General features: G+C 40.7%; 1 protein-coding gene across 1 annotated transcript in view; it reads left to right on the plus strand.

The window, feature by feature from the left end:
* Positions 1-1,385: 1,385 nt before the first annotated feature.
* The window catches only part of LOC114550567 (protein bicaudal D homolog 1), a 58,467-nt gene continuing 32,961 nt past the window's right edge, over positions 1,386-26,891 (plus strand). Inside the window, exon 1 of the mRNA XM_028571378.1 lies at positions 1,386-1,650. Coding sequence (XP_028427179.1) covers positions 1,432-1,650 — 219 coding nt within the window. The 5' untranslated portion in view covers positions 1,386-1,431. The remainder of the gene's footprint in view (positions 1,651-26,891) is intronic.

Raw genomic sequence — 26,891 nt, forward strand, 5'->3', positions numbered from 1 at the left:
TCTCTCTTCATCTGAGTGCATTCATGTCACATTAATACATGTTACTAACTTAACTTCTTCCCAGGAGTCCTTGTGCTTTCTTGCCTCGAAGATTTCCTTTGATTGTGGTGGCACCTGGATTGTGGTTGCAGCTGCTACCGTGGTCGTGCTGGATGCATCTGCTAGCATTATTATTATTATTATTATTATTATTATTATTATTATTGTTCTACAATCATTACTGTTACTATAATTGCCACCATTCATCATGTCATTCCATTATACCCACTGCTATAATTATTATAGGTTATATATTTCTATAAATATTATAGTTAGGTATTATTGTAGTTGCTTTGCATCTCTCTGTCTCTCCCTCTCTCTCTCTCTAACTGGTCAAGGCAGATGGACGCCTACGGTCAGGTTCTGTCTGAGGTTTCTGCCTGTTAAAAGGAAGTTTTCCCTTGCCATTGTCAAATGCTTGCATTTGGGTGGAATTGTTGTGTGTCCTGAGACTTCTGTTATGATTTAACACTATAATTGAATAGTACATTTTGGCAAAAGTATAAAGCGACAATATAATTTAATATAAACAAGCCTATCACGTGCATTTACAGGTAAATATAAATGTTAGCATAAAGTAGGCCTACTATATTATTTTGATAACATAGGCTACTAAGAGTAAGATAATCTAAGCGAAAGAATTTAAATATAAATATAGGCCTAATTCAATATAAATAATGTGTTCCTATAAACAATAAAAAAGTAGGCTATTAGAGCCCCCCTATTGTGGACAGCACCTACATTTCAAGTTAATTATCAATAAATTAAAACTTTAAAACCTGTAAAAAGAAAAACAAATGTGGAATTTCTTTTTTAATTACAATAGTAGTAGGCTAACGTGAAAAGCAAATGTTGCGTAAAACTAAAGAAAAACTTGTCTATAATGATCAGTGTGATTTCCAAACGGCTCATTTAGGCTACAGCTCCTGATATCCTATTCTTTGTCTCATTAGGAGAGGCAGGTCTGAGGATCCAAACCCTGAGCCTGCAGCAGAAGGACAAAGAGCGGCGAGTGTGCCTTGCCTCACGGCTGCAGGCAGAGAGGGCGTCCTGATGCCGGTGAATAAGCAGAAAAACAGAGCAGAGGGAGGGGAGAAGGATGCGGGCAGCGGAAGATAAAAAGCTGCATCATTTAGAGCATCACATGGCAGAAGATGAGTTTCTCTGGTGTTGGTGAGGATGACAACGCTTTAAGGATATTTGCGGGCGTTTCTTTTTTATTGATACTTAATTTTTTTTTCTTTTTTAAACATGAGCTTTAAAGCAGCGGTGTGATTCTTTTGAGGGGAAGCGGTGGGGGTTTGTTGTCTACCTCAGCTATTTCTCCCTCCGCCGGGGCTCTCTGCTCATCCGACGCAGGGAGGAGAGGGCAGAGGGAGGGAGAGAGCAGCGATGGCTGCCGGTGGAGCAGGATGCGGGGACACGGTGGAGCAGTGCCGGGTCGAGGTGGAGCGTCTGACCCGGGAGCTGGCGGAGGCCAACCGCGAGAAGATCCGGGCGGCGGAGTGCGGGCTGGTGGTTCTGGAGGAGAACCAGAGCCTGAAGCAGCAGTACGCCGAGCTGGAGGCCGAGCAGGAGACGCTGAGGCTGGAGCTGGAGCAGCTGCAGGAGGTGGGCTCGGCAGGGGTAGGGCTCGTTACTCGAAGAAATGAAGCATTCATTAGTTCAATAACTCATAGCCTATAAGACGTTTCTTACTTTCGTTACTAATTAGACCTAGTCGTTACATTGGCACCGTCCCAGTATGGTTATCACGTCACAAATAAGTTAGGCTGTATAATAAATAAGTTATGAATAGCCTAATTTGTGATGTGTTAATGTTAATCCTACATGAGCACCACTTTCTATTGCTTAGGCCTAACCTATTGTGGGCTGTAGGCAGCTAACAATACACAGGCCCAGTTTATAACACAACTAGTTTAGTTTTATTTATTCTATTATACATTTTTATCATTACTTACAGTAATGCCGTAATGCAACCTCAATTTAGCCTATACGTTTTTCTTATATATATTTTATTTTCTTTGATATCTTATGTTTTTTTGAATTACATAATTATACATTTTTATAGCTTATGATATTTGTATATTATTATATAAGTGTCCATTGAAAATGAGTAAGATATTTTAAAATAAGAATAAGATAATATGTTTCACTTTAAATCATAAGATACAGGTCATAATTCGACTAATACCACGATTTTAAGATACCAATGACAACTTTTTTTTTCAATTTTCTTGAAATTTTTGCTGAAACAAATTTTTGGACCAACTGAAAGCCAACTGGCTATGATTATTTTGTGAGTCTTGGATTTCTTACGGTAAAAAGTAGTTATACAAAGTCTAACTTTAGTTCCTTAGAGTAACTCCTTACACATGCCTTTCTCAGTACAACATTGTATCTAGAGTTGGGGTTTGATAAATGACTAGTTGATTAGTAATTTGTTAAGTGACTTTAAAATGTAGTATACCAGCAACTGTCACTTTGACAGGAACATTAAGTCATATAAGACACTGATTTGTAGCCATGTCTCCAAAAAACACATCACTGACATATTGTCACCTTAGTTATGACAAACATGTTAGCAGGCAGTGACCTATGTATACAGCCCATAGACAGAGCAACTTTAGCATTGATTTAGAGTTATGTTTGTGTCCACCAGATGAATCTTAAGTCCAATATTTACTCTTGTTTAGCTCTGGTTAACTCATGAGGGAAATATCTGACTCTTTAGCTGCTAAATGCTCCCCCATGTTTACCATCTAGTTGCTAACTGTGTCTGTCTGCTGTTGCAAGTAGTATACAGTGGGTTTATCAGAGCTTTTTCTCTGAAAATAACTCCCTACTGCTGCTGGGAACAGGGTTGAAGGGAGGTTCTGGTTAAAAAGAAGAAAAAACAAACAAAACAATGAGCTGAAATATGTTAAAAATCCATTGTTCATATCAAAATATTGATTAGTGCAGCTTTTAGGCCCAGCCTTTTTTTTTACAGAGGCACACTGCAACCCAGACTGTTATACTGTATGTTCCCATGTGTATGTTAGAATGGTTAAAGGGACCATTAGGACATTTTGCAACCAGCTGCTTGTTGTGTTTGAACAGTTTGTAGTATCCTGTAGCTAATTTATGACACAGGCCGATACGAGCTAGAACACTTTGGAGGTATGGCAATGGATTCTTGTTACGCTGAGAATGCTAGGCTGTGTTCATAACCAGCCCTCCATCATGTGATCATTCACATATCTAGCCTAAATGTATGGAGACCGAGACAAGACCAAGACCACAGCAGGGCGAGACCCACACTGCATGACATGATAACGTGGAAAATGCTAACCAAAGGCTCTCCTCAAATTAACCTGAAATATCCACATTTCCATAAAAAACACCCACAGAAAACAAAATAAGATTCTTCTTCATTCACCCCCTTTTTATTGCCATAAGTGTATCAAAAGAAATGCATTGATAAAATAACCCAAAGAGATTGTAGAGGTGAATTTTATGTGTAGGAAAATCTCTTTGTTTTCTATGAGCAAACAATACAAACAATCCCTGCAGTTGTGGTCTTGACCAGTCTTGAAATGAAATCCAGAGTCCTCTTTATCTTGGACCGAGACAAGACTGAGTAAAATGCAGTCGATTCCATGACGAGACTGAGACCTTTAAAAGGTGGTTTAAAGACCAAGCTTGACAAGTTTGTCAGCTATTATACAGACCAAGGTTGGACTTGGAAGGTGACTGTGCAGTCACATCCTGAAGGTCAGTGTGTCTGTGTGTGTGTGTGTGTGTGTGTGTGTGTGTGTGTGTGTGTGTGCGTGCGTGCGTGTGTGTGTGTGAATGGCTTAGAGGAAGCAGGCAGTAGTACCACTTCATGCATATGATGAGTCAACAGTATGTTATTTTTAACTATAACTATATATATAACTATTTAAACAGTCGTGTCCACATGGACACTTTGTTATTGACAGCAGTGGTCTGTAGAAGGGAATGGCAGCCGGGGAAGTGAAGCTTGAACACACTCATTGTTGGAAACTTCCCAGTGCAATCATAATGCTGCATGGTTGGCCACTGGCAGCTCAGTTGGAGAAGCTTCTGCTTCAGTGATTTACACATGTAATTCTGATTTATTACAACACTGGCGTTATTTTGTAATTATGGTCTTCATTTCTATCAGTAATAATAAAGTTGTACCCTGGCCACGGCACCATCACTACAACAGAGTCTGATGTGGCAGCGTGTGGTTATGGCTAGAAAAGGATCGTGGATTTGCATTCGACAGCAGCCTTGTAGTGACTGTTATATAGTTGTTCAAACATCAGTTTATGTGAAAGGATCCATCTTGTATATAAATATGAAGTTGTGACTTATCTGAAGCAATGTATGTGCTTTCTTACGCTCTGACAAAAGTGTTTGGATTAAGCTTTACATTATTACCCAGCTGGCTAGTTAGCTAATTTCTTAGCTAATTTATGACAAATTTCACACCTTTTTTGTGAACAGTGGAAACACAGCAGACACATTCTCTGTCTGAGCTTGACTCTTAAGCACAGTTGTATGTAAGACCATGGAGTGCAAATATAAATTTATATAAATAGTTTCTTCTATAAATGATTCACTTCAACACTATGTGTGTGTGTGTGTGTGCTCTACAGAATCATGATTATTTCATAGCCAGGCAAGCAACTAAGGCACCACTCACATCATTTACTGTCCGTGTAGTCTCACATTGCCAGCTTTCTCTCCACAGCGCTGTGGAGTAAGGTCTGGCTACACCACAGATGCATTCTGGGAAAGGAGAAAAAAAACGCTCTGGGTTGTTTGCGTTTCTTTACACCAATCCCAATGGTCTTGGGTGGTGCTAAGCTCCGGACATAGTTACCAGAGAGCCTAAAAAGAGGAGCAAAGCAAGCAAATGTCTTTGTTAGATGTGTGTTACTGAAAAGGAAAAGCTGCACTGAGCCTTTTCAAAAACTTTATTCATGTTGCCTCCACTCTCAACAATCTTTACTGGCATCAGCAACAAGCAGCTGAATGTGATCAGTTATAGTTCTTGTGGTATCCCAAATGGTATCTCCATAGCCACTTTAGCCTCAACGTAGTTACATTTTTAAAGGAGAACTCCGGGCAAGTTTTCCGTTAATCTGGATTGCTATATGTATATGAGTACTGTCGATAGCAAAAAAAACGAGCTGAATTGGTGCTAGCAACACGGAGCTGCTGCAGCTAATGCCGAGAGCTCCCACTCAGCTAAAACGGCAGTTATGGGGGCATAAGATAAAGAGTGCCTTTGTGCCTCTTAACTAGGGTTGGGTATCGTTTGTTTTTTTTCGATTCGGTGCTAAATCGATACTTTTAAAACGGTGCCGGTGCCTAAACGGTGCCTGAACCGGTACTTTTCAATAAAGTAAAAAAAAAAAAAGAAGAAAAAAAAATAAGGGTAGTAAACAACAGTCAGTGACTTGTTTATTGCTAAGGCCATGGTCAAAATTAAAGATTTAATAATAATGTAATAACTATAACAATAACAATAACTTATTTCACCAGTAAATTGCTGTTGAACCCCAGATGGGAAAAGGGTATTTTACAATTACTGTGAATGCACCACGAGGCTACCTGTTTTAAGTGAATCTGTGTTGTTTAATTCCGACAATGGCAGCTGCAAGTGAACGCACCGTCTGTGTTGTTTAATTCCGACCATATAAACATACTGTATATCTATGAATTGCGACAACGACAGCTGCTGCGCTGCAGAGCAGACTGTTCCATCCCGCTGTAGAAGTCCTCCACAGTGAAATACAGTCACACTTTACACTGTTTAATGTTAGCGGTCAGCATTTTAACCGAAATGAGGCACCGAAACTTTCGTTCTTATTCGGTCTCGTTACTACCGTTTACGTCGGCACCGGTTCCCTATTGGCACCGAGTTTTGGTACCCAACCCTACTCTTAACAGACACAAAATGCAATTAAAATGTCTGTGCAACATGAACAGGGCCCTTACAAGACAACAAGATGCATTTAGCAACTTAGCTATGTGTGCTCAATTACCTATTTTTGAGGGGGGAATAAACTTCAAAATTTCGCCGCAAAAGCATGAACTGTCCTCTGGAGGACCTCCACCAGACCAGCGGGCGCCTGTGGATTGTTGTCGGCGCGGCAGGCGAGGGAGGCGGGGTGGAAGTAGAAGCTGGATGCCGGTCAGGGTTGCTAGCCTGGCTAAGGAAACTACCACACAATTCGCCACTGCAGAGACTCATATTCACCAACGACAGCACACAAAATGGATATATATGCTACAAATACACATGGAACTGCTGCGTGATGATTATTACCGGAGACTGGCTGAACCTGACGGCAGCTAGCAGCTAAGAGGGTAGGTGAATTTAAACAATGGCTAAGTTGCTAAATGCATCTTGTTGTCATGTAAGGGCCCTGTTCATGTTGCACAGACATTTTCATTGCATTTTGTGTCTGTTAAGAGGCACAAAGGCACTCTTTATCTTATGCCCCCATAACTGCCGTTTTAGCTGAGTGGGAGCTCTCGGCATTAGCTGCAGCAGCTCAGTGTTGCTAGCACCGATTCGGCTCGTTTTTTTGCTATCGGCAGTACTCATATACGTATAGCAATCAAGATTAACGGAAAACTTGCCCGGAGTTCTCCTTTAAGGAGGTGCATTATTAACAATATTAAAATAAACTCTCTGTGCTCCTCACCATTAGGGACACCTTTGGATTGGTGCTACTTCGCTTTTTATAGGGTTTGAAAATGTCTGATGTTGGCAGCCCCTAGTGGTAGCGTAAAAAAGAGCAGGAGGAAACCTCAGACGGCTCCTTCAGTGGGCTGTAAAGAGCTAGCCCCAGCTCGCTACTAATTAGCTCAACAGGAGTCCATCACATTGATTTGTACAGTGAGCCTCATTGCCACTCTATGCTGGTTGTCATCAGGCTCGGTGCCAGCTCAGGTTTCCTCCAGACAGGAGCTACAATCAGTGCATTGCCATGCACAGCAGTAACAGGGTATGGTCTTTAAATTGTACCAGTTCTCCCGGTGTACATGAACAGTTAAGAACGACGGGAGTAACTCTGTTGTATCGCAGTAGGTGGCCCTCTGCCAATGTACAGCTGGTCGGAATAAGGCTTTTCTTCCTGTTGACAAAACAACAACTTAAAAAGTGGGGCAAACATTGACAACTTTTCAGTTCTGTACAGTTTGTACATTCTATATGCCTTATGGTGAAGTCCTCAGTGGGTTTAAAGGTTTAAAGCTTGTGTTGTTGCTGTTCTTTTTGGCGCCGTTGCTTCCAACTCTCTTCTTATTCTGGTTCAGAAACCACTGCAGCGGAGTGGGGAGGGGCAGTTACAACCTACGGAGCATGAGCAGGCACATAACCTGAGCTAAAAGTGCGTTCCATTTCCCTGGGAACTTGGAAACCAAAGCTGGGAATGACAACACACACACAGTTGAATGCGTTCCAATTACAAGTCAGATTTCAATTTTCATTGGCTCTGGTTTGGCCCTGCTCCGTGCATAAACAGTTGTGAAAGCTGTAGTAACATACAGTTATTAGCAATTCTGTGTTATTTGTGTCTCACTAAATCAGTTGTACACAGTATTGTCCAACTTCTATCAGTGGACATGTTGCTACGCTGTTTGTATGTACAAAAAAAATGCGTTGTTTTTAAAAATGGCTAACCTTGTAAATGGAACGCATTCAACTCGGGTGCGATGGAGTGTTATGGAACACACTCAGGTTAAGGTGTATACATGCACGAATAACCCAGATACTAAAGAAGTTATCTAGGTCTGTTAACAGGGGTGTGAGAACTTACACTGGGATAAGGTGTTTACATGGCATTTGAGAAACCAGGGTATTGCCATATAGGACTGTTGATTCAGTGTTAGATGGATTTAAAGGTCCCAAGACATAGTGCTCTTTGGTTGCTTTTATATAGACCTTAGTGGTCCCCTAATACTGTATCTGAAGTCTCTTTTATATAGACCTTAGTGGTCGCCTAATACTGTATCTGAAGTCTCTTTTATATAGACCTTAGTGGTCCCCCTAATACTGTATCTGAAGTCTCTTTTATATAGACCTTAGTGGTCCCCTAATACTGTATCTGAAGTCTCTTTTATATAGACCTTAGAGGTCCTCTAATACTGTATCTGAAGTCTCTTTTATATAGACCTTAGTGGTCCTCCTAATATTGTATCTGAAGTCTCTTTTATAGACCTTAGAGGTCCTCTAATACTGTATCTGAAGTCTCTTTTATATAGACCTTAGTGGTCCCCCTAATATTGTATCTGAAGTCTCTTATATAGACCTTAGTGGTCCCCTAATACTGTATCTGAAGTCTCTTTTATATAGACCTTAGTGGTCCCCTAATACTGTATCTGAAGTCTCTTTTATATAGACCTTAGTGGTCTTATAATACTGTATCTGAAGTCTCTTTGATATAGACCTTAGTGGTCCCCTTAATACTGTATCTGAAGTCTCTTTTATATAGACCTTAGTGGTCCCCTAATACTGTATCTGAAGTCTCTTTTATATAGACCTTAGTGGTCCCCTAATACTGTATCTGAAGTCTCTTTTATATAGACCTTAGTGGTCCCCTTAATACTGTATCTGAAGTCTCTTTTATATAGACCTTAGTGGTCCCCTAATACTGTATCTGAAGTCTCTTTTATATAGACCTTAGTGGTCCCCTAATACTGTATCTGAAGTCTCTTTTATATAGACCTTAGTGGCCCCCTAATACTGTATCTGAAGTCTCTTTTATATAGACCTTAGTGGTCCCCCTAATATTGTATTTGAAGTCTCTTTTATATAGACCTTAGTGGTCCCCCTAATATTGTATCTGAAGTCTCTTTTATATAGACCTTAGTGGTCTTATAACACTGTATCTGAAGTCTCTTTTATATAGACCTTAGTGGTCCCCTAATACTGTATCTGAAGTCTCTTTTACATAGACCTTAGTGGTCCCCTAATACTGTATCTGAAGTCTCTTTTATATAGACCTTAGTGGTCCCCTAATACTGTATCTGAAGTCTCTTTTATATAGACCTTAGTGGTCCCCTAATACTGTATCTGAAGTCTCTTTTATATAGGCCTTAGTGGTCCCCTAATACTGTATCTGAAGTCTCTTTTATATAGACCTTAGTGGTCCCCTAATACTGTATCTGAAGTCTCTTTTATATAGACCTTAGTGGTCCCCTAATACTGTATCTGAAGTCTCTTTTATATAGACCTTAGTGGTCCCCTAATACTGTATCTGAAGTCTCTTTTATATAGACTTTATAAATTATATAAATTCTCTGGGCGGGCAAAACAGAGAAAGGGGAGGTAACCTTGCTCCTTATGACCTCATAAGGAGAAGATTCCTGATTGGTCCATTGAGCTTTCATTTTCTCAAAAGCAGAGCAGGATACCCAGGGCTCGGTTTACACCTATCACCATTTCTAGCCACTGGGGGACCATAGGCAGGCTGGGGGAACGCATATTAATGTTAAAAAACCTCATAAAGTGAAAATTTCATGCCATGGGACCTTTAAGCATCTTTGTTTTATTTATTTATTAAAGATAATTTGTTGGGCCTTAGTACATGGGGCGCAACCAGGTGCCCCGCTCTTTGTATTGTTTTTACACAAATAAATACAACATGGGCATTATTCCATCCTTTCAAATTCCTCCATAGTATCATTTTTAATAGCCTTGTATGTTTTTAGGTGAATTTGAGATGTACAAGCTTTTTACATGCTTTCATCTATCTGTGAAACTGTATAAATATATGTGTGTCCTCAAATTTGAGGTTAAGTGAGCCTTAGCTGGTGTGCCATCCATACTTTCTGTTCTGTTGTTGTAGCATCACTTGACATCTGCTGGGGTCAACACGGTGTCCCCACACATCCACACAGACAGAGACAGACAGAGAGTGACAGAGTCAGACAGAGAGTTTAATGGTAATGTGAGGACCAAATTCCCTCATAGACATACAGCATTGTGTACATCAGATCTGATCTCCAAAGTGGGGTACGTAAAAAGGTTTTTAGATTCATTTTTCATGTACAAATTTTACAATTTTTAAAAATCTGTAATACTTCATAGATTATCTACTTTTTAATCTAACAAATCTATAACTCTTAGAATCTGCAAATATGTCTAAACATGTTTAATATCTTTCTAATACACTTTTCTATGTTGTTCCTTCACTTCACTTCAATAGGCTACATCAAATTCTAAACATGAAATACATGAGGGGGTCCTTGGTTGTATACTAATCTAATTATTTCTCGATCAATTACATAATGATAATGTTTTAATTTAATACTGGTTCAGAGGTTATACTCCTATCAGGCCTAGCAGCCTATCAGGAATAATGCTTCACTCACTTTGCCAGTCAAGTTGTGAAGTTCATCCTAAAAAAGAGTTTACATGGTATTTAGTTTTAAATAAGTACATTTGAACCAGTCTGTTCTTTAGCTGAACAGTAGAGAAACAGAAGTAGATTAGATAAAACTTTATTCATCCTGAAAAAAAGCATACATTGTTAAATAAATATATACATAGTATAAACATAAAATATACTTATATATTAAAATAAAAAAGCATAAATTATGAACCGCCTATGTGACAGTGGTGTAATCAGCATCAAGTCCTGCCTCATGCACACTCTACCCATGTGCCACCAAACCAGACCGAGTATTTCTAGTAAAGGAGAATCCGTCTGACACGGATCATAATATAATAGACACGGAACTTCAACCTGAATCATATCAGAGTTCATATTAGAAAACGGCTTCAGTCTTAGTGAAAAGAGGTCCCATTGATATGAATTACTGCTGTGTTTTTCTTAAGTAATGATAGTGTCATTACCTTTGGTGTTAACAGTCTTGTGTAAAGTACTTGAAAGCAACACTTGAGCAAAAGTATCTTTCCAGAAAATGACTTTGGTAGAAGTGAAAGTCACTTTTTAGAATATTTATTGAGTAAAAGACTTAAAGAATCTGATGTTTACTGTACTTATTAGAAGTAATTTTCTGATATTAAATGTACTTAAGTATTAGAAGTAAAAGTAAATTTTATGGCCAAAGGTGTGTAACGTTATCGTCATCACCACTGTCGTCGGGATGGTCTGTTACCATGGCGGCAGATCCTGCACCAAGTGCTTCCATAACACTATCAGTCATTATGCTTCCATCTCTTCTGCTTTAGTTTTGGCCTATGTTTCTTCTTTTTATTTGCATTGCAACAAACAGGCATTACGTCACCAACTGGAATGGAGCGTGCATTAACTTGCAATCTAGGAGCAATGATTCAATAAACCTTTTTTTCCATTCTAAGAAAATTTCTTCAGATTTTATTTTGTAGTAACAAGTAACTAAGACGCTTAGGGGAGATGTAGTGGAGTAAAAGTATACATTTTATTTAGGAAATGTAGTGGAGTAAAAGTAAAAGTTTTCGGAGATATAAATAATGAAGTAAATTACAGTAAAGATTCTACGTAAGTACAGTAACAAAGTATTTGTAAGACTGGGTGTTAAAACCTTTAGATGCAGTCTATCATGCAGCATTGGGTTTTTATTACTGGTGCCAATTTTTGCACACACCATTGTGTTCTGTACACTCTAGTGGGCTGGGACTCGTTGGTCTCTAGTGTCATGTAACTGTTCACATGCTGGAGCTAGTTAACGGCGTAAGGTTACTCACATAGGGATGAGGCTGCCACAAGGGGGTGTGATACACATTGCTTAAGGGAAAATGTCCTAGGATGTAATGCTGTATGCTACGGCCCATACTGTTCACATGTCAGGAGACAAATAAACGAGAAGCCTCTCAGTTGTATGAACGTGTCACGTAGCATTCATTCCGCAAGTAGAAACTTGTACATCTCGGAGGACCAGGCATTGATTGGTGTTGGGATATAAGGCTATAATGCATAAGCTTCCTGACTACCTTAGTGGACAATTACCAGACTCGTTCCGAAGATTCGTTGGTAGTGGAGGTTCCTCGGGCTCATTCAGAGTTGGGCAAAACTGTGTTTGTATACAATGCCTCTTTTACTTGAAATGAGTTTCAAAGGGAACTGATGCTAGATGTCTTGGTTTCCACTTGGCAATTTGAAGCCATGCTTAATGAACAAATTGTTGTTAAATGTAATTGTTATTTTTAATTAAATGATGCTGTGCAAGGCTTAGCTGTGAAAGAGACCTGTGTCTCATTCTGATCTTTCCCTGTATAAATAAAGGTGTAAAAAGTGAGAGCTCATGACACAGTGGTTCACAGAAAGGTAGTGTGTGGTTCCACGTAAGGGCACCAGTGCATCCATCGAGGATAAAAGAACGAGACTGAGTGACCCCCCGGGGATGCACTGTTACTGTGACGTCACACAGCCAGTGGGACACCTCCATCCCAGTGTTGTTGTCACCGCACACCCAATCAGCCTTCTACCTCGCTCACCAGGGTCACATGGGTGTTTATGGATCCCGCTCATCTGTAGATAATACGAAAGAAAAACCATGACATCAGCCAAAATTTGTCACTGGAGAATATAATGATGGGTAGGGCTGAACAATTAATCGCAATTCTATCGAAATGGTAATAAGAACTAGTCCAATATCAAAATAGCAGGGGGGCGCAATATTTGTTAACGGCAATATATGTGTCAAACAATTCTGAATTAAGTATTGTGGTGCTGCAGAGACGTCAACAAACAAACTACAAATCATATTCTACAGACTAAAGAAAAAATCTTGTTTGGTACAGATTTTTAAATTTTTTCAATGAAAATGAGAATAATGATAAAAAAATTATCATTCCCTCCAATATCGTGAATCATATCGCAATTGCAATATCAGTCAAAGTAATCGCAACTAGATAAACCTCATATTTTTCAGCTTTAATTATGAGTCAAGGAGAAGTTAAGTTAAGATGAAAAATATTGTTAAGACTGTAACAGACGGTTGATTCACCTTCATGGTCATTTTTGGAGCTGTAGTTTGTAGTTGTGTTGTATTGGGTTGTGTTATAGGTTATAAGTACCAGATACGTTTCCTGTAGTCTGTGTGCCTCAGACAAACCCTGGATCTGCAGTCTCTACTCTCTCTGCTAGTTATGAATGTGACACAGCCACATGCTCAGAAGCACTTAGGAGCAGACTGGATGTCTGAAAGATGCATGTCTACTTTTGCAGACATGCATCACACACACACACACACACACACACACACACACACACACACACACACACACAGAGAGCAGAGAGGACGTGGTGAATTATTTATTAAGTATGAGGTCATGATGGTTTTATGATGTTTCCTGAACACAAAGCTCTATTTCTCAATGTTTCCAGTATGTGGATTTATGTTTTTAAAGGGAACTAAGCATTAAACACAAAATGAGCATGAATGCACTGTTGAATCGGTGTTTTAATTACAAGCCCTTAGATTTTGTTGACCACCAGTGATTGGATGATGGGTTGGTGACTTTTCTGCCTCCATCAGATCACGTTGGATGTGCCGTTTTTTTAAGTCCATTTTACTACAACTTGTGTCTTATTTTTTGTAGTTTTGGTTATCAGGGCAATAATACCTGTCTAATAATAAAAGTCTGATGGGGCCAAAACCACAAGCAGTCAAGTTGGACACAAACAAACAAGACCTATAATAGACCTACTTCCTGCTTTACGCCAAGACCCGCCCTACGAAGCAGCTCGATTGGTTGGAGTTAGGCATTTCACCTCGAGTGGTTAGGATAGCGGATTTGTCAGGGGATAGGACCTGAAACAAATGGGGTTACATTACCTTGGACACCTGGCCAATAGTAGTGATTGAAGGGCGGGTCTTGGCGTGGCCATAGTGGGGTCTCTGGGGCAGAGACTTTTTCCTGCACCAGCTCAAACATGTTGGTGTGTCCAGAGAGGGGATGCTGCAGTTCTACAGAGCTGTGATACAAAGTATCACAGTAGTATGTAGTATGGCAACTCCATATCTCAGCAGAGGAAGCAGGTGGACAGAATTGTTCGCTCTGCCTCAAAAATCATCAGCTCCTCAAACTCACCTTATCTCTGACATCTGCAAGACCCGCATTTAGCGCAAAGGTCTACAAATACGACAGGACGTCACACACAAATTCTTCGCCCTGAAGTTTTCCTTGGATTAGGGTGGCACCTAAATTATGGTTGCAGCCGTGGCCCTGCTCCGCACCCTGCTATGCCCTGCTACACCCTGCTACGCTCTACAGTGCCCTGCTACGTCCTGCTACACCCTGCTACGTCCTTCAGTGCCCTGCTACGCCCTGCCACGTCCTGCTATGCCCTGCTCCACTTACCCTTTGCCAGATTGTTGTTACTCCTTGTGTGTCTCACTCTCCAGTGTTTTCTAGTGTTTGTTTCCAGTGTTTCCTGATCTATTGCCTGTATTTTCGACCACGTCTTCTGCCTGTTGGATTTGTACTGTTGCCTGGATTGTTTATTAAAGGTGCTTTAAGCGATGTTGGGAGACGTTATTCTTGTTGACGTTCAAAGTAATTTCAAACAAAACGAGACTAGTTCCTCCTAACCTGAGGCCTATACTACAAATCAAGATCAACAGGCCCTGGATCTCTTTCAGTTATCCGGCTTCACTAACCCTAACAACCGCGGTCCTGCATAAGCTGTATCACGACGGTGGTTAATAACTAGTTCAGTCAACTCAGGGTTTCCCAATCCAGCAGCACACGCGTTCACATAAAAGATTGCGCACCACGACCAATCGCAAACATCTACCAGAGCTCCATGTGACACGGTTTTAGAGGGAAAATGAAATACAGTCGCTATACATTAAAATATATATATTTCATAAAAATACCCATCAGGGAATGTTAACGGGGTTGTCGGTCTCTAAGTGTTTTAAATTTTATGAACACACCTCTCTCTCTCTCTCTCTGTCTCTCTCTCTCTCTCTCTCTCTCTCTCTCTCTCTCTGCACGAGCTCCGCCTGATCTTCTAAGAATGGTGACGCCGTTATCAATTGAGTATTGATTGGTCAGTAGGCGGTGCTTTAACACTGGTTGATCTCTGATCTCCAACTTAACCTGCTCCCGACCAGGTTAGGTGTTCAGCATAAGTTACCACGGCGTTTGAACCCGATAACAACTAATCCACCGTCGTGATACAGAAAATCCTCGGTTGAACCTTAAGTTAGCTCGCTAACGCCAAATCCTGCTTCGTAGTACAGGCCTCTGGTCGGGAGCAGGTTTTCTTCAAGAGGGAATTCATTCATTCAGTCTGTATCAGGCGCATTTTAATGCAGTTTGTTATCTGCATGAATAAAAAAAACTTTGGTTTATGTTAGGCAGTTTTTTTCTCAAACATGTCATGTCCTTTTGTCGACGATCTCGTTGATGAAAAAGCTGTATTAATTCACAGAGAGTTTACGTTGGGAGATGATTGAGTCCCGACTATAGATGTATTTTCATTTCCACATAACCGATTTGAGAGGTATTTTTTATTACAGTCCATTAGATATGCAGATACATTATCTGTCCTCATATCACTAACGTCCACCATTGTGGACAGGCTTTAACATCCCAGCAGATTCTTTGTGTCTCATTAAATTTTTTGCAAACAGCAGTTTTCTTTATAACAGTGTAGCAGATCATACTGTAATAGTAAAGCCACTGTATGCAGAGCCGTCAGAAAAGTGTGACTCGCTCTGAAAAGTTTTTTAAACGTTTTTTAGTGTTCCCTGGACACAAACCAGTGAGAGCCATTAAAAAGAAATAAAATATTATAAATTATAGTTCTGTTAATGATCATGGTGCTGCAGCCTCAGAATGGGATTAGTATAGTTTACTTTTTCGCCCGCAGGATTGCACCTAAATGAAATTATAGGTGTAATACAATTCCAGTTTTCACCAGTAATATTATAAGTTAATTGTGATTAAATATGAAATGAATACACTTTTAATGCTTACACATTGACACAAGCAGCAATTTTCTCCCACACAAATTCTCTCTCTTTAGCAGCAGCAGCCTCTGTCTTGCTTTTTTAACGAAATGCATGTTCAAACCATAGACTGTAGGTTCAAACTCGCTGTTTGTGCGCATGAGTATTTCCACCGACCCTTTTGTTTGTGGTTGTTACCGTGGTGAATCGTAGTATCATGGCTCCATTCATGCTGCCTTTTTATAGTGGTTGTGTACGCGCGTAACTCTGAGTGAACATACTCTAAGTTGATTGAACCAACTCAAATCAGCTGTTCTGGAACCGAAAACTCAAAGTTTCCCATCTCAGAGTAAATCAACTCAGAGATCAGGGTTAGACTCAGAGTTTGGTAAACCTCCTTCCTGGAATGGACCCCAGGTTGGACCACTTTGTTTTTGTTGGCGTTTGTGGAGCCTGGGCTGTCTAAAGAGACTGCGTTTTTTTACAGTGTGTTCAGGGGATAGTGAGGAGAGGTTTGCTGTATGTGACAAAAAATGTTGTAGCCTAAAAAAATGCATGACATCGCTTAGAGTATGTTGGAGCCATTTCACCACTTTGTTTGTATAGGCTAGTATGTTGGTTATGTCAAGGTGCAGTTTTATGTTTGAGCACTGGGTGGAGCATGGCCTTTGGGAAGGCATAAAGCTAATTCACCACAGGTACACAGGTGTGTGGAAACGGGGAAAGCAGACAGCTTTTTACCGTGTCATTCGTGTCAGTTTGGGCAGTGTTTCAGTTGTTTTGACAAGGAAACTAAACCAGAAATGAAATGAAATGGACTATGCTTGTGCGACGGTAAGCAGGCCGTTATACAGAAAATAAATGGGTCACAGCACCGAAATACAGACAAATTGTGGACATTGATTATTGGCACGCAGAACACACGTCCGAGCAAGTTCTCCCCCGATCCCACCATATTGGCCTAATGTAGGAGTTGATAAAAGACTCTACAGAGTACCTTTAATTAATAAACTCACCTTCTACTCCGAGTTGACTCAAGCATTTGAGTCCGACATTGTACCCGTGACATTTGGAAATTTGTGTTCTCACATACAGCTCTAATTTCAGGTTTGCACTGCATGAGAAAAGGGCTATAGGATGGGTGGTGTTTTAAACGATAAGGGATGGAAAGAGTGGATGAAAGTAAAACAAAGGACCTGAGTGGTAAGAGGCACCATCAAATGTGATTACCCCCTCCTCCCTCTTCTCTATCTGTTCACCTCCCCCTCTCCTTTTACTCCCTCCATCCCTTCTGCTCTCCCATACAAGCTCTCTTGTTCTTCTCTCTCTCTTCTAATTCCTGAATGTCGCAGAATGTGAAGGGAGGAAAGGAAAGATTGTCAGGCAGCTGTTCACTTCTGAAAACAGCACAAGAGGCCAGTGGAAGAGGGATGAAGGAGTTAGAAAGGAGCAGTATGTCTATCATTTCTTTTGTCCCACCCTTCCCATAAGGACTACACAGTCTTTACTGGATATGAGACGAGTCAGACGACACACACACACACACACACACACACACACACACACACACACACACACACACACACACACACACACACACACACACACACAGTGATTGTATAACGTTTCCTCACTACAAAATGGCACTAACCTGACGCACCAGATGGTTTGTCACCCATTTGAGAAGCTGATATTGGAAACTGCTTGGAAAAGTGCAGGCACTTATAAAAAATACCTGCAAGGTGATTGGATAAATCATCTGTTGATCACGTCCACCATTGTTGTTTTAAACGAACAGTCTAAACCACGCTTGTAGTTGCCAGTAGCTTTTCACTGGACGCATTAGGCTACTAGCCAAGATGGGTTTTCATAGGGAGGCGCCCAGGGGGCATCCTTACCAGATGCCCGACCCACCTTAGCTGCCTCTTTTCGATGCAAAAGAGCAGCGGCTCTACTCCGAGTTCCTCACGAATGACTTCTAACCATGTCTCTAAGGGAGACGGCAGCCACCGTCCTGAGGAAACCCATTTTGGCCGCTTGTACCCATGATCTTGGTCATGACCCAGCCGTCGTGACCATAGGTGAGAGTAGAAACGAAAATTGACCGGTAGATCGGGAGCTTAGCTTTCCGGCTCAGCTCTCTTTCGTCATACCGTTGCAGAATCCAGCTGCCGTGCAAACGTGTAAACATGACACTGGACATGTGTCAGAATTCTCTATGGTATTGAGACTATAACTCCACACTGTTGCATATTCCATATGGGAATGACCCTGTTGGGGCAGTTTAAATGGATATCTCTTTTAGACACTCCACTACGTGGCCCATGCAAGCATGTGCATGGCTTCCCTGATTCATTGATTTCAACTTTGAGAGCTGATGACGTAGGTAACTCAAGTTTGGGAGGAAGATTAGCAAATATCGTTGGGTAGAGAGCTGGTCTGCGTGCCCCTCTCGGTAATAGCTAGTTGTCCTTTTCTTAAAACTATAGTGCATAGTTTCTGTTGCCACCTTGAGGAATTCTAAGTAATGACAACAAAACTGTCATTGTGTCCACATTATACAAGCATTCAGTGATCGCGCACCCCCCACGCAGTTAGTAGTAGCCAATGAGGATACGGAGAATTAAACAAACATGATGGACTCTTCAGAAGAGGTCATTATTTTCACATAAGTTTCTGGGTGCGAAAGTCACTGCGCAACAAAATCTTAACATAGTCATACTGAGAAATCCAGAGAGAGTTGTGTGGAGCTGATAGTCTTAATATGCTTTGTAGCAACTCATTTGGCAATGGCTTGAATGTAACGGACGTTTATTATCAAAAAGTTATGCATTAAAGCTTTAATTTGTGGTAAAGGTTTCAAGAGCAACGGCGTGCACGCCTGAATTTTTGTAACTAGACGCCTTCTGCGTGCAGGGCTTTTAAGACATGACTGCCACAAATACTGATAAAAGCATATAGATTATAATAAGAATGTACCTTTAGAAAGTAAAAGGGTGAACAACGAAAGTAGGAAGGAAATGGTGAAAGAGCAAGAATGTGAATGAGGTAATTAGGAGGACGGGGCTTGAAATACCAACTAACTAGGCTGCCTTTGTCTGACTCTGGGTCAGACTCTCACAAATTAATTACACAGATTGAATTCAAATGAAGAGCTGTATGATGCTACTTGGTGTCACACTGGGTCAAATATTTAAGCAAGTGAACATTATGTGAACCAAACAAGTAAAACCAACAGACGATTATATGTTCTTGAACATGGTATTATGTATTTTAGATGGTGTCTATCAAATTAAAATAATTGAGCTAATTTTGCACCATTAACTGTTTGCAAGAGCAGGTATCACTTTTCCCAAATGGTGACATTTTTCGTTTAACAACCTGAACTAGCCTTAGTTGCTGCACCATAAACCCACTCTGATGTCTCTCAGCCTGGGACAGATTTATGGGAAATTCTTCAGTCCGGCTGCATTGGTACGTGACTGAACAACACAGACACAGGGGAGACAGACAGTGATTAATGAGAATGATAGAAAGCGTGAAAGAAGATGGTGAATTAGAATGTGATGAAGGTTTGGGAGATGGAAAAAAGAATTGTGTTTTTGTGGGTGTTTGTGAATAAATATGATTAGGCTAATCCCTTTTATCACTGTCATCACTTTCTGTCCTGTAAGGCCAGTGTGTCCTTTCACAGTGGACTATTAGGGCATTTTATGCTTCTCGTCAGTGTCCTCTCTCTCTCTTTCTGTCCTTTTCTCTTTCAGTCTGAGACAGGATGAAGTCAGAATTGGCAGTAAGGTACTGTGTCAGCTAAGTGGGACACGGGTCTGAGAGCCACAGTGGAAGCTATTATCGCTACTAGCCAGTTCAAAGCTCCTAGAAATGTGTCCAACTGTGTATCAGCTGAGATAAATGTGCTCAATTCACTCTTCTGGCCTACATGCAGGGCCAGAGTTAACTGCTTGGGGGTCCTTGTGCAAAAATGTACCTTTTTAACAAACCCCAATTAAGCAACCAGTACTCTTGTAGCCCCAGGTTGTATGTGTGTCATTTTGTTTTTGGTATTTTAAACACAAAATTATGTTAGAATCTGTACCACGTAGGCACAATTTCAACTTAAATAATAAAGCTGCAAGCAGCGATGAACGGGCCCTCACACCTTCCCTCACGGTGGGGTTGTATAGTGGAGACTCCAGCCCTGTCTCCCCATGTGCTGTCCGACCATGGTCGGGAAGCCCAAGCAGGAAAAGCTAACACTAAGCTACTGTAAGCTATTTGAGTTTTCTTTCAGCGAAATAATCTGAGTGAATTAAATTCCCTCTGGTAAACAGTTGACTGTATATAGAGTGTAGTATATGCAGAGAACAAAACTTTCACCATAAAGACTCAGACTACTGGATATTTTTTGTATCTTTTCAGATGGTCACTGTGTCATATTAGGTGATCATCATAAAGTTATACATTCTTGCCATGACTTGGCCAATTGACACTGCAAAGAACATGTTGGGCCCAAACAATCAGAGCTAGATGTCTTTCATGACAGCACCATCATTCCCCTTTTTCCTTTACCACATTTATGCACAGTTTCAGAACACATGGAAGTTGTCAAACTATAGGTGAGAGAAGCAACAACATTTGAAGAGGATAAAACCAGTATTTTGCATTAGCAAAATTATGGCTCAGGGAAATGTATTGTCACTTGAATTATGTTTCAAACACAATGTTGAAACAAGAAGAATGTTCACTGCCTGTGTTTTCCAGTCAGTTTTTCACACAATATCTCTGTGGACAAAAAATGTCAGTATCACCAGCACATGGTTACACAACCATTCACCTGACTCAATAACTTCTTCCTTAAAAATTTCTAGTTGCATATAAACATAACTTGTAGTCATAGACGGACTGGCAGTTCTGGCTAATGCCAGAAGGGCCGATGCACTCTTGGGATTTGGAAAAAAGAAAAAAATGTGGCAACACACTAGTTTGACAAAAATATGTAAGACTGTACGGCCGTAGCCTGGAGCCTCCTGTCTGGTGCCATTGGGCTTCTACTTTTTAGAATAAAAACTTGCATCTGGCACGCTATGTCTTCATACTTCGGTGTTTTGGGTGTTTAAGTATGTAATAATATGTTTTAAATATGCAAGCATTTCCATTCTATTTTAAGATGGTGCCATGGTAGTTTATTTGAAGGTTTTATGATTTTGTCCGGTGTGTGTATTATTTCAATATGAAAGCCTGGAACTGCGCCTCATGCTACTATTATCTCATGTGAGCCTGGTTTTTGCAATTATAAAGCAAATAATGTCCCTGTCTAAAATTGGGCCAGCAAGGAACGGAATTGCCAGGGTCGAATTTTTGTCCCAGTCCGCCCCTGTTTGTAGTACACTACATTATGTTTGTGGGTGTACAAGTTTTTGGTGGAGCCTCATTAATCTCTTAAGTAAACACAGCCCAACATTTGTGCAGTCTGAAATGCATCACTGGCTCAGTGAGCAGAGGGGCAGAGAACAGCCCTGGGTGTTCAGGTCCCAGCTGACTGTGGTAACCTGTACTTACACTCTGCTCCTGTGGGAAATGCAAAGGGTACATTTTACCTAGTGATTGCTTCAGTCATGTCTATAAATAAAACCACACATTGACTGGACTTTTCTTTGAGCCAACACATAAAACAAGATGAAAGGATTTAAATGGAAGAGAGAGAGCGAGAGAGAGAGCGAGAGAGAGAGAGAGAGAGAGCGAGAGAGATAGATAGATAGATAGATAGATAGATAGATAGATAGATAGAGAGAGACTTTTCCACATATTCTATCCTGTGTAACAATGGAGCTTTGAGGGTTATCACTGGTTTTAAAGCCCTCACTCACCACTGTAGACTGTATGAATGTGTTGGATGGTCTTTTCTGTCAACAGACTGAAACACTGGCATATCTTTATTTACAAGGCTATTTTAGGTCTACTTCCCTCCTAGTATCTGACCTACATCAGTCTAAATAGTTTGGGGACTTCATCGAAATCATCTCAGGATCTTTATTTGGTGTCTGTTCCAAAGGTCAGAACTGAACTGAGAAAAATGGTGTTTAAGTTTGCTGCTCCCTCTACCTGGAACAAGTTACAGAAATCCTTAAAACATAATGAGCTGGTCTTATTGGTCGCTTTTAATAGGATGTGAAATGACTTGGAGTAGGGCACCGATCCGACTTTTTCAGTCCCAATACCGATGCCAGGGCTTTGGGTATCTGTCGATACCCGATACCGATCCGATACCGTTGCTGAATTAATAATAAACTGTATACCTTCCACCTTATCCCTTCCTTCCACCATGTGGAAGAGACTAAAGGCTCCAGACCTTCCTAACTAAACATTACTTTCCTAACTAAGATAAAATAACATAGATGGAATTTAATTCTTATTTATTTGTTATTTAAAAAACAATTGTGCATTCAAATTGAAAATATAATGTAATCAAACTTGTTAAAATAAATTGAAATAAATAACAATAATGGGCCTTCAATAATGGGTCACCTTAATATAGGTTTATAATGGCTTATTCTACTGTCAGGAGTACATAGAATATCACAAAAACATGTTAATGTCATCATGTTTACTAAAAGGGTTTGGCTCCACGACATTATACAATAACTTTATATGAAGGAGAATCCATCAAACAGTTACAGAAGCTAAACTATTTTTATTGTGCAAACTACAAAGTAGTAAAATAAACTCAAATTGAATGAATAGCCTACATATACAAACAACTTTAACATTGTTTCCCTTTCAAAACTAAATAGCTGTAAGCTAGTTGTATAAACACTACCTTGGCCACAGGTAAGTTAGGTTGTTGTAGTGTGGTTGTAGTGGGCGACTGAACGGAGCTCCGCTGTCAGCCTCCTTCACTGTTTGAATAATGTTAGCAGGTTGGCGGATGTATTTCAGCGAGGCAAGACCTCTTAAAGTGCCCAATATTTTAAAGATTTAATGCTTTAAAGTTATAAAAACGCTCATGAGTGGAAGTTTTATCGAGGTTACAGCGCACCCCAGTCACAAAGTGTCCCGTTGACGAGGTTAAAAGTTTATTAATTCTGAACGCGTCTGGCCTGTCTATCTATATTGCACCAAATACGACACTGCACTCCCTTGTGAAGTCGTTTGGATGAAAGGTTCTCAAAATAATCAAAATGCAAACAAACAGACAGACACATAGAGATTCCTGCCTTTATTAGAGATAATAATATGTTCAGCCCCCTCTCTCCGAAGCTTCCAATATTCAATGCTCATTACTACTGAAGCTTCGAAGCTCAAAAAATGGTATTCGGACGAGCCCTACAACACACACAAGTTCACCATAATCTACAAAAGAACTACTTACGTGTGCGCCCTCATTTAGAAGTCTCCCAGCTAATCCTGCCTCGTAACTGACCGAAGTTGGAGAAACAGGCTTTCTTTTACTGTCTCTAGAGTTAGCTAGCTGACATGATCTACATCTGAGCTACTGAGCATGTGCGAGTGCAATCAAAGATAGTACAGAAGAAGAAGATGAAAAGAGGTCTCACTCTGGAGCTTAAACAGAAACCAGGTGAAAAGAGGATCTGCAGCAATGAGAGAGAGCTGTGCAGTACAACAAAAATATGGTGTTTTTTGAAAATTAAACCATGTAAACCTATTCTGGTACAACCTTAAAATACAGTTATGAACCTGAAAATGAGCATAATATGGGCGCTTTTTAATCCATGTTTTAATCATTGCTCTGAACCGTCTTTCTCAACGGTCTGTAGCGGGACCGGAGGTGGATTGCATTCATAATGTTGCTCCGCTGCATGCTCGTTACTGTGCTAACGTCTTTAACGTTAGCACAGTAACGTTAGCACAGTAATGTTAGCAAGGTAACGTTAGCACGGCCGAGTAACATTAGAGCGACGGGCAACAACAGTGGCTAAATTATGTCAGATTTTTTAGAAACAAAAAACTTGGGAACAACAGACGACTCCTCTCTTGAGCACACGTTGTTCTGGTGTATCTCCGGTCTTTCTTCATCCTCTAACTAACTTTCTTCTCGGTTCTTGAATGTGCAGTAGCCTACAGACCGGAGCCTCTCTCAGCTTAACAGACTGTTATGCTAGGCTAGCAGCTATAATGTTACCCAGCATGCCGTTGGGCAAATGTAAAATTATTAGTGTTAGAAACTGTTTAAGTCACAAATTGTTATGCTATGGTGTTTTATCCTTTTAACAAGAGTTAGTTGTGGGTAATTAATTGTTGTGTTATAAAGTTAACTACCATGAGTGAGAAGGGTACCCAGTCAACAGGGGTCCGGGTGCTGCAACGGCTCATGGATCTGTTAATTTTTCCAATCCCCGATTCAGCTATTTTTTCAATATCGGGGCCGATATCTGATCCTAATATTGGATCGGTGCACCCCTAACTTGGAGGCAGGCACATGTGGCTATAGATGTTTTGCCTGATGAATTTATGATTGTGGCTGACCTTGGGAACTATTTGCAGATTCAGTTGTTTTATATTTTAAATTTTTTTGTGTACTTGTGTGTATGTGTGATTGTACTGCTGCCAGTCTTGGCCAGGACACTCTTGAAAAGAGTTTTTTCCTGGTTAAATAAATACAAATAAAAGAATTACAGGATGCTATCCTTGATAGGTTTTTATTTGTATCATGAGTAGTTGCATAGGTTATCATGTGCTTTTGGTGTGGCATTCTAAACCTTAAATATTACTTTTTCTTTAATTTAACCTTTAGGTAGTCTATATCCACAACGTTCCACTTATGGGATTGTTCTGGTGCTGCTGGAAATTCTGCCGGATGTCAGTTACCTTCCTCTTTCTCTGTGTTGGCGTTCTAACCTCCGGTGGATTTGTGAGGACTATGGTTAACTGCTCCTCAGATCTCTGCAGGGTAAATCCAGACAGCTAGCTAGACTATCTGTCCAATCTGAGTTTTCTCTCACACGACTAAAACTACTTTTGAACATACACGTTCCACCAAAACAAGTTCCTTCCTGAGGCTATTTAGCAGAGGCACCGTTGCTCCGTACAGTGCTTAGCTCTGCCCAAGACGATTGTGATTGGTTTAAAGAAATGTCAATAAACCAAAGCATGTTTTTTGCCCATCCCGGAATGCTGTGTGGACTAGTCAGACCCTCCTCCACAGCGCTGTCTAGGAAGGTCTAGCAATGCGAAACTAACCTAGGTAGACACAAAAAGTAATTTGTTCATCAGATTTTACTCTTGCAGACCTGCCAACCTTGAAAAACGTTTTTGAGTAGCAACTTAGTGATTTATTGTCAAAGTTCTGGTTCATGAACATGGCAGCACACACATGGAAAAAATGCCATTAAATGTCAAATCTGTATACATTTTAAACTCTAGAAAATAATTATATTCAAGTAGGCTACTTGAATTAAATAAAACATTAATTATATTAAATACAATTAATTGCTCAGTCATCCGTGAGGAGCTCGGAGTAGAGCCGCTGCTCCTTCGCATTGAAAGGAGCCAGTTGAGGTGGTTCGGGCATCTGGTAAGGATGCTACCTGGGTGCCTCCCTAGGGAGGTGTTCCAGGCACGTCCAGCTGGGAGGAGGCCTCGGGGAAGACCCAGGACTAGGTGGAGGGATTATATCTCCAACCTGGCCTGGGAACGCCTCGGGATCCCCCAGTCGGAGCTGGTTAATGTTGCTCGGGAAAGGGAAGTTTGGGGTCCCCTGCTGGAGCTGCTCCCCCCGCGACCCGATATCGGATAAGCGGACGAAGATGGATGGATAATATAATCCAATAAAATATATTACACTGCATAATGAGCACTTTTACTTGGTACTTTAAAGTGCCCATATTATGAAAAAAACACTTTTTCTGTGATTTGGGGTGTTCTTTTGTGTCTCTGGTGCTTCCACACACATACAAACTTTGAAAAAAATCCATCCATGGTGTTCTGAGTGAGATACGGTTTCTGAATGTGTCCTGCCTTCAGTCTCCTAGTGAGCTGTTCAAAATCGGCCCGGCTTGTGACGTCACAATCCGAAACGAGCTGGCTAACCTCGTTCTCAATAGCAAAGCACTGCTACAACACACACAAGTTCACCATAATCTACAAAAGAACTACTTCCATGTGCGCCCTCATTTAGAAGTCTCCCAGCTAATCCTGCCTCGTAACTGACCAAAGTTGGAGAAACAGGTTTTCTTTTACTGTCTCTAGAGTTAGCTAGCTGACATGCTCTACATCTGAGCTACTGCGCATGTGCGAGTGCAATCAAAGATAGTACAGAAGAAGAAGAAGAAGAAAAGAGGTCTTACTCTGTAGCTAAAACAGAAACCAGGTGAAAAGAGGATCTGCAGCAGTGAGAGAGAGCTGTGCAGTACAACAAAAATATGGTGTTTTTTCTACTTTTACCGCAATACATAATCTGAGTAAGTCTTCCACCTCTGTAAATCCCCAACAACAGTCGTGGATGAATACCACAGATGTTAGAGTCCGCCGGCTGCTCGCTCTGTTTGTTATAAGACACACACCGAGCAGATTGATGCGCTCACAGAGCCAATCTTTGCAGATGTTACCGCTCGGTGTTTGGCTAGCTAATAAGCCTTTAGCCTGTTAACTTGAGCTTTGCCGAGCGGCCAGCCAAGGTCCGACAGACACCGACACATTCCGCACATCCTCCGCTCAGTGAGGCGTGTTTACTTTGTGTCTCGATCTGGTGCGTCCAGACGGGCTCCGGTCAGTTTTTAATTAGCCTACATTAGTAACAGTTCATTTTGTTAAGACCTTTGTAACGAAATCCAAGTCTTTGTATACCAAATGCAAGGCTTTATTAATAATATTATAAATAATATTTCTCCAAAGTTGACAGGTAGGCTACGTAAATTATTCATTTCACCTTTCTACATCAAATCCGTTTACCTTTGCAAGCACCGTCCTCCCTTGGG

Source organism: Perca flavescens, chromosome 23 (genome assembly GCF_004354835.1).
Source record: "Perca flavescens isolate YP-PL-M2 chromosome 23, PFLA_1.0, whole genome shotgun sequence".
NCBI classification, from domain to species: domain Eukaryota; kingdom Metazoa; phylum Chordata; class Actinopteri; order Perciformes; family Percidae; genus Perca; species Perca flavescens.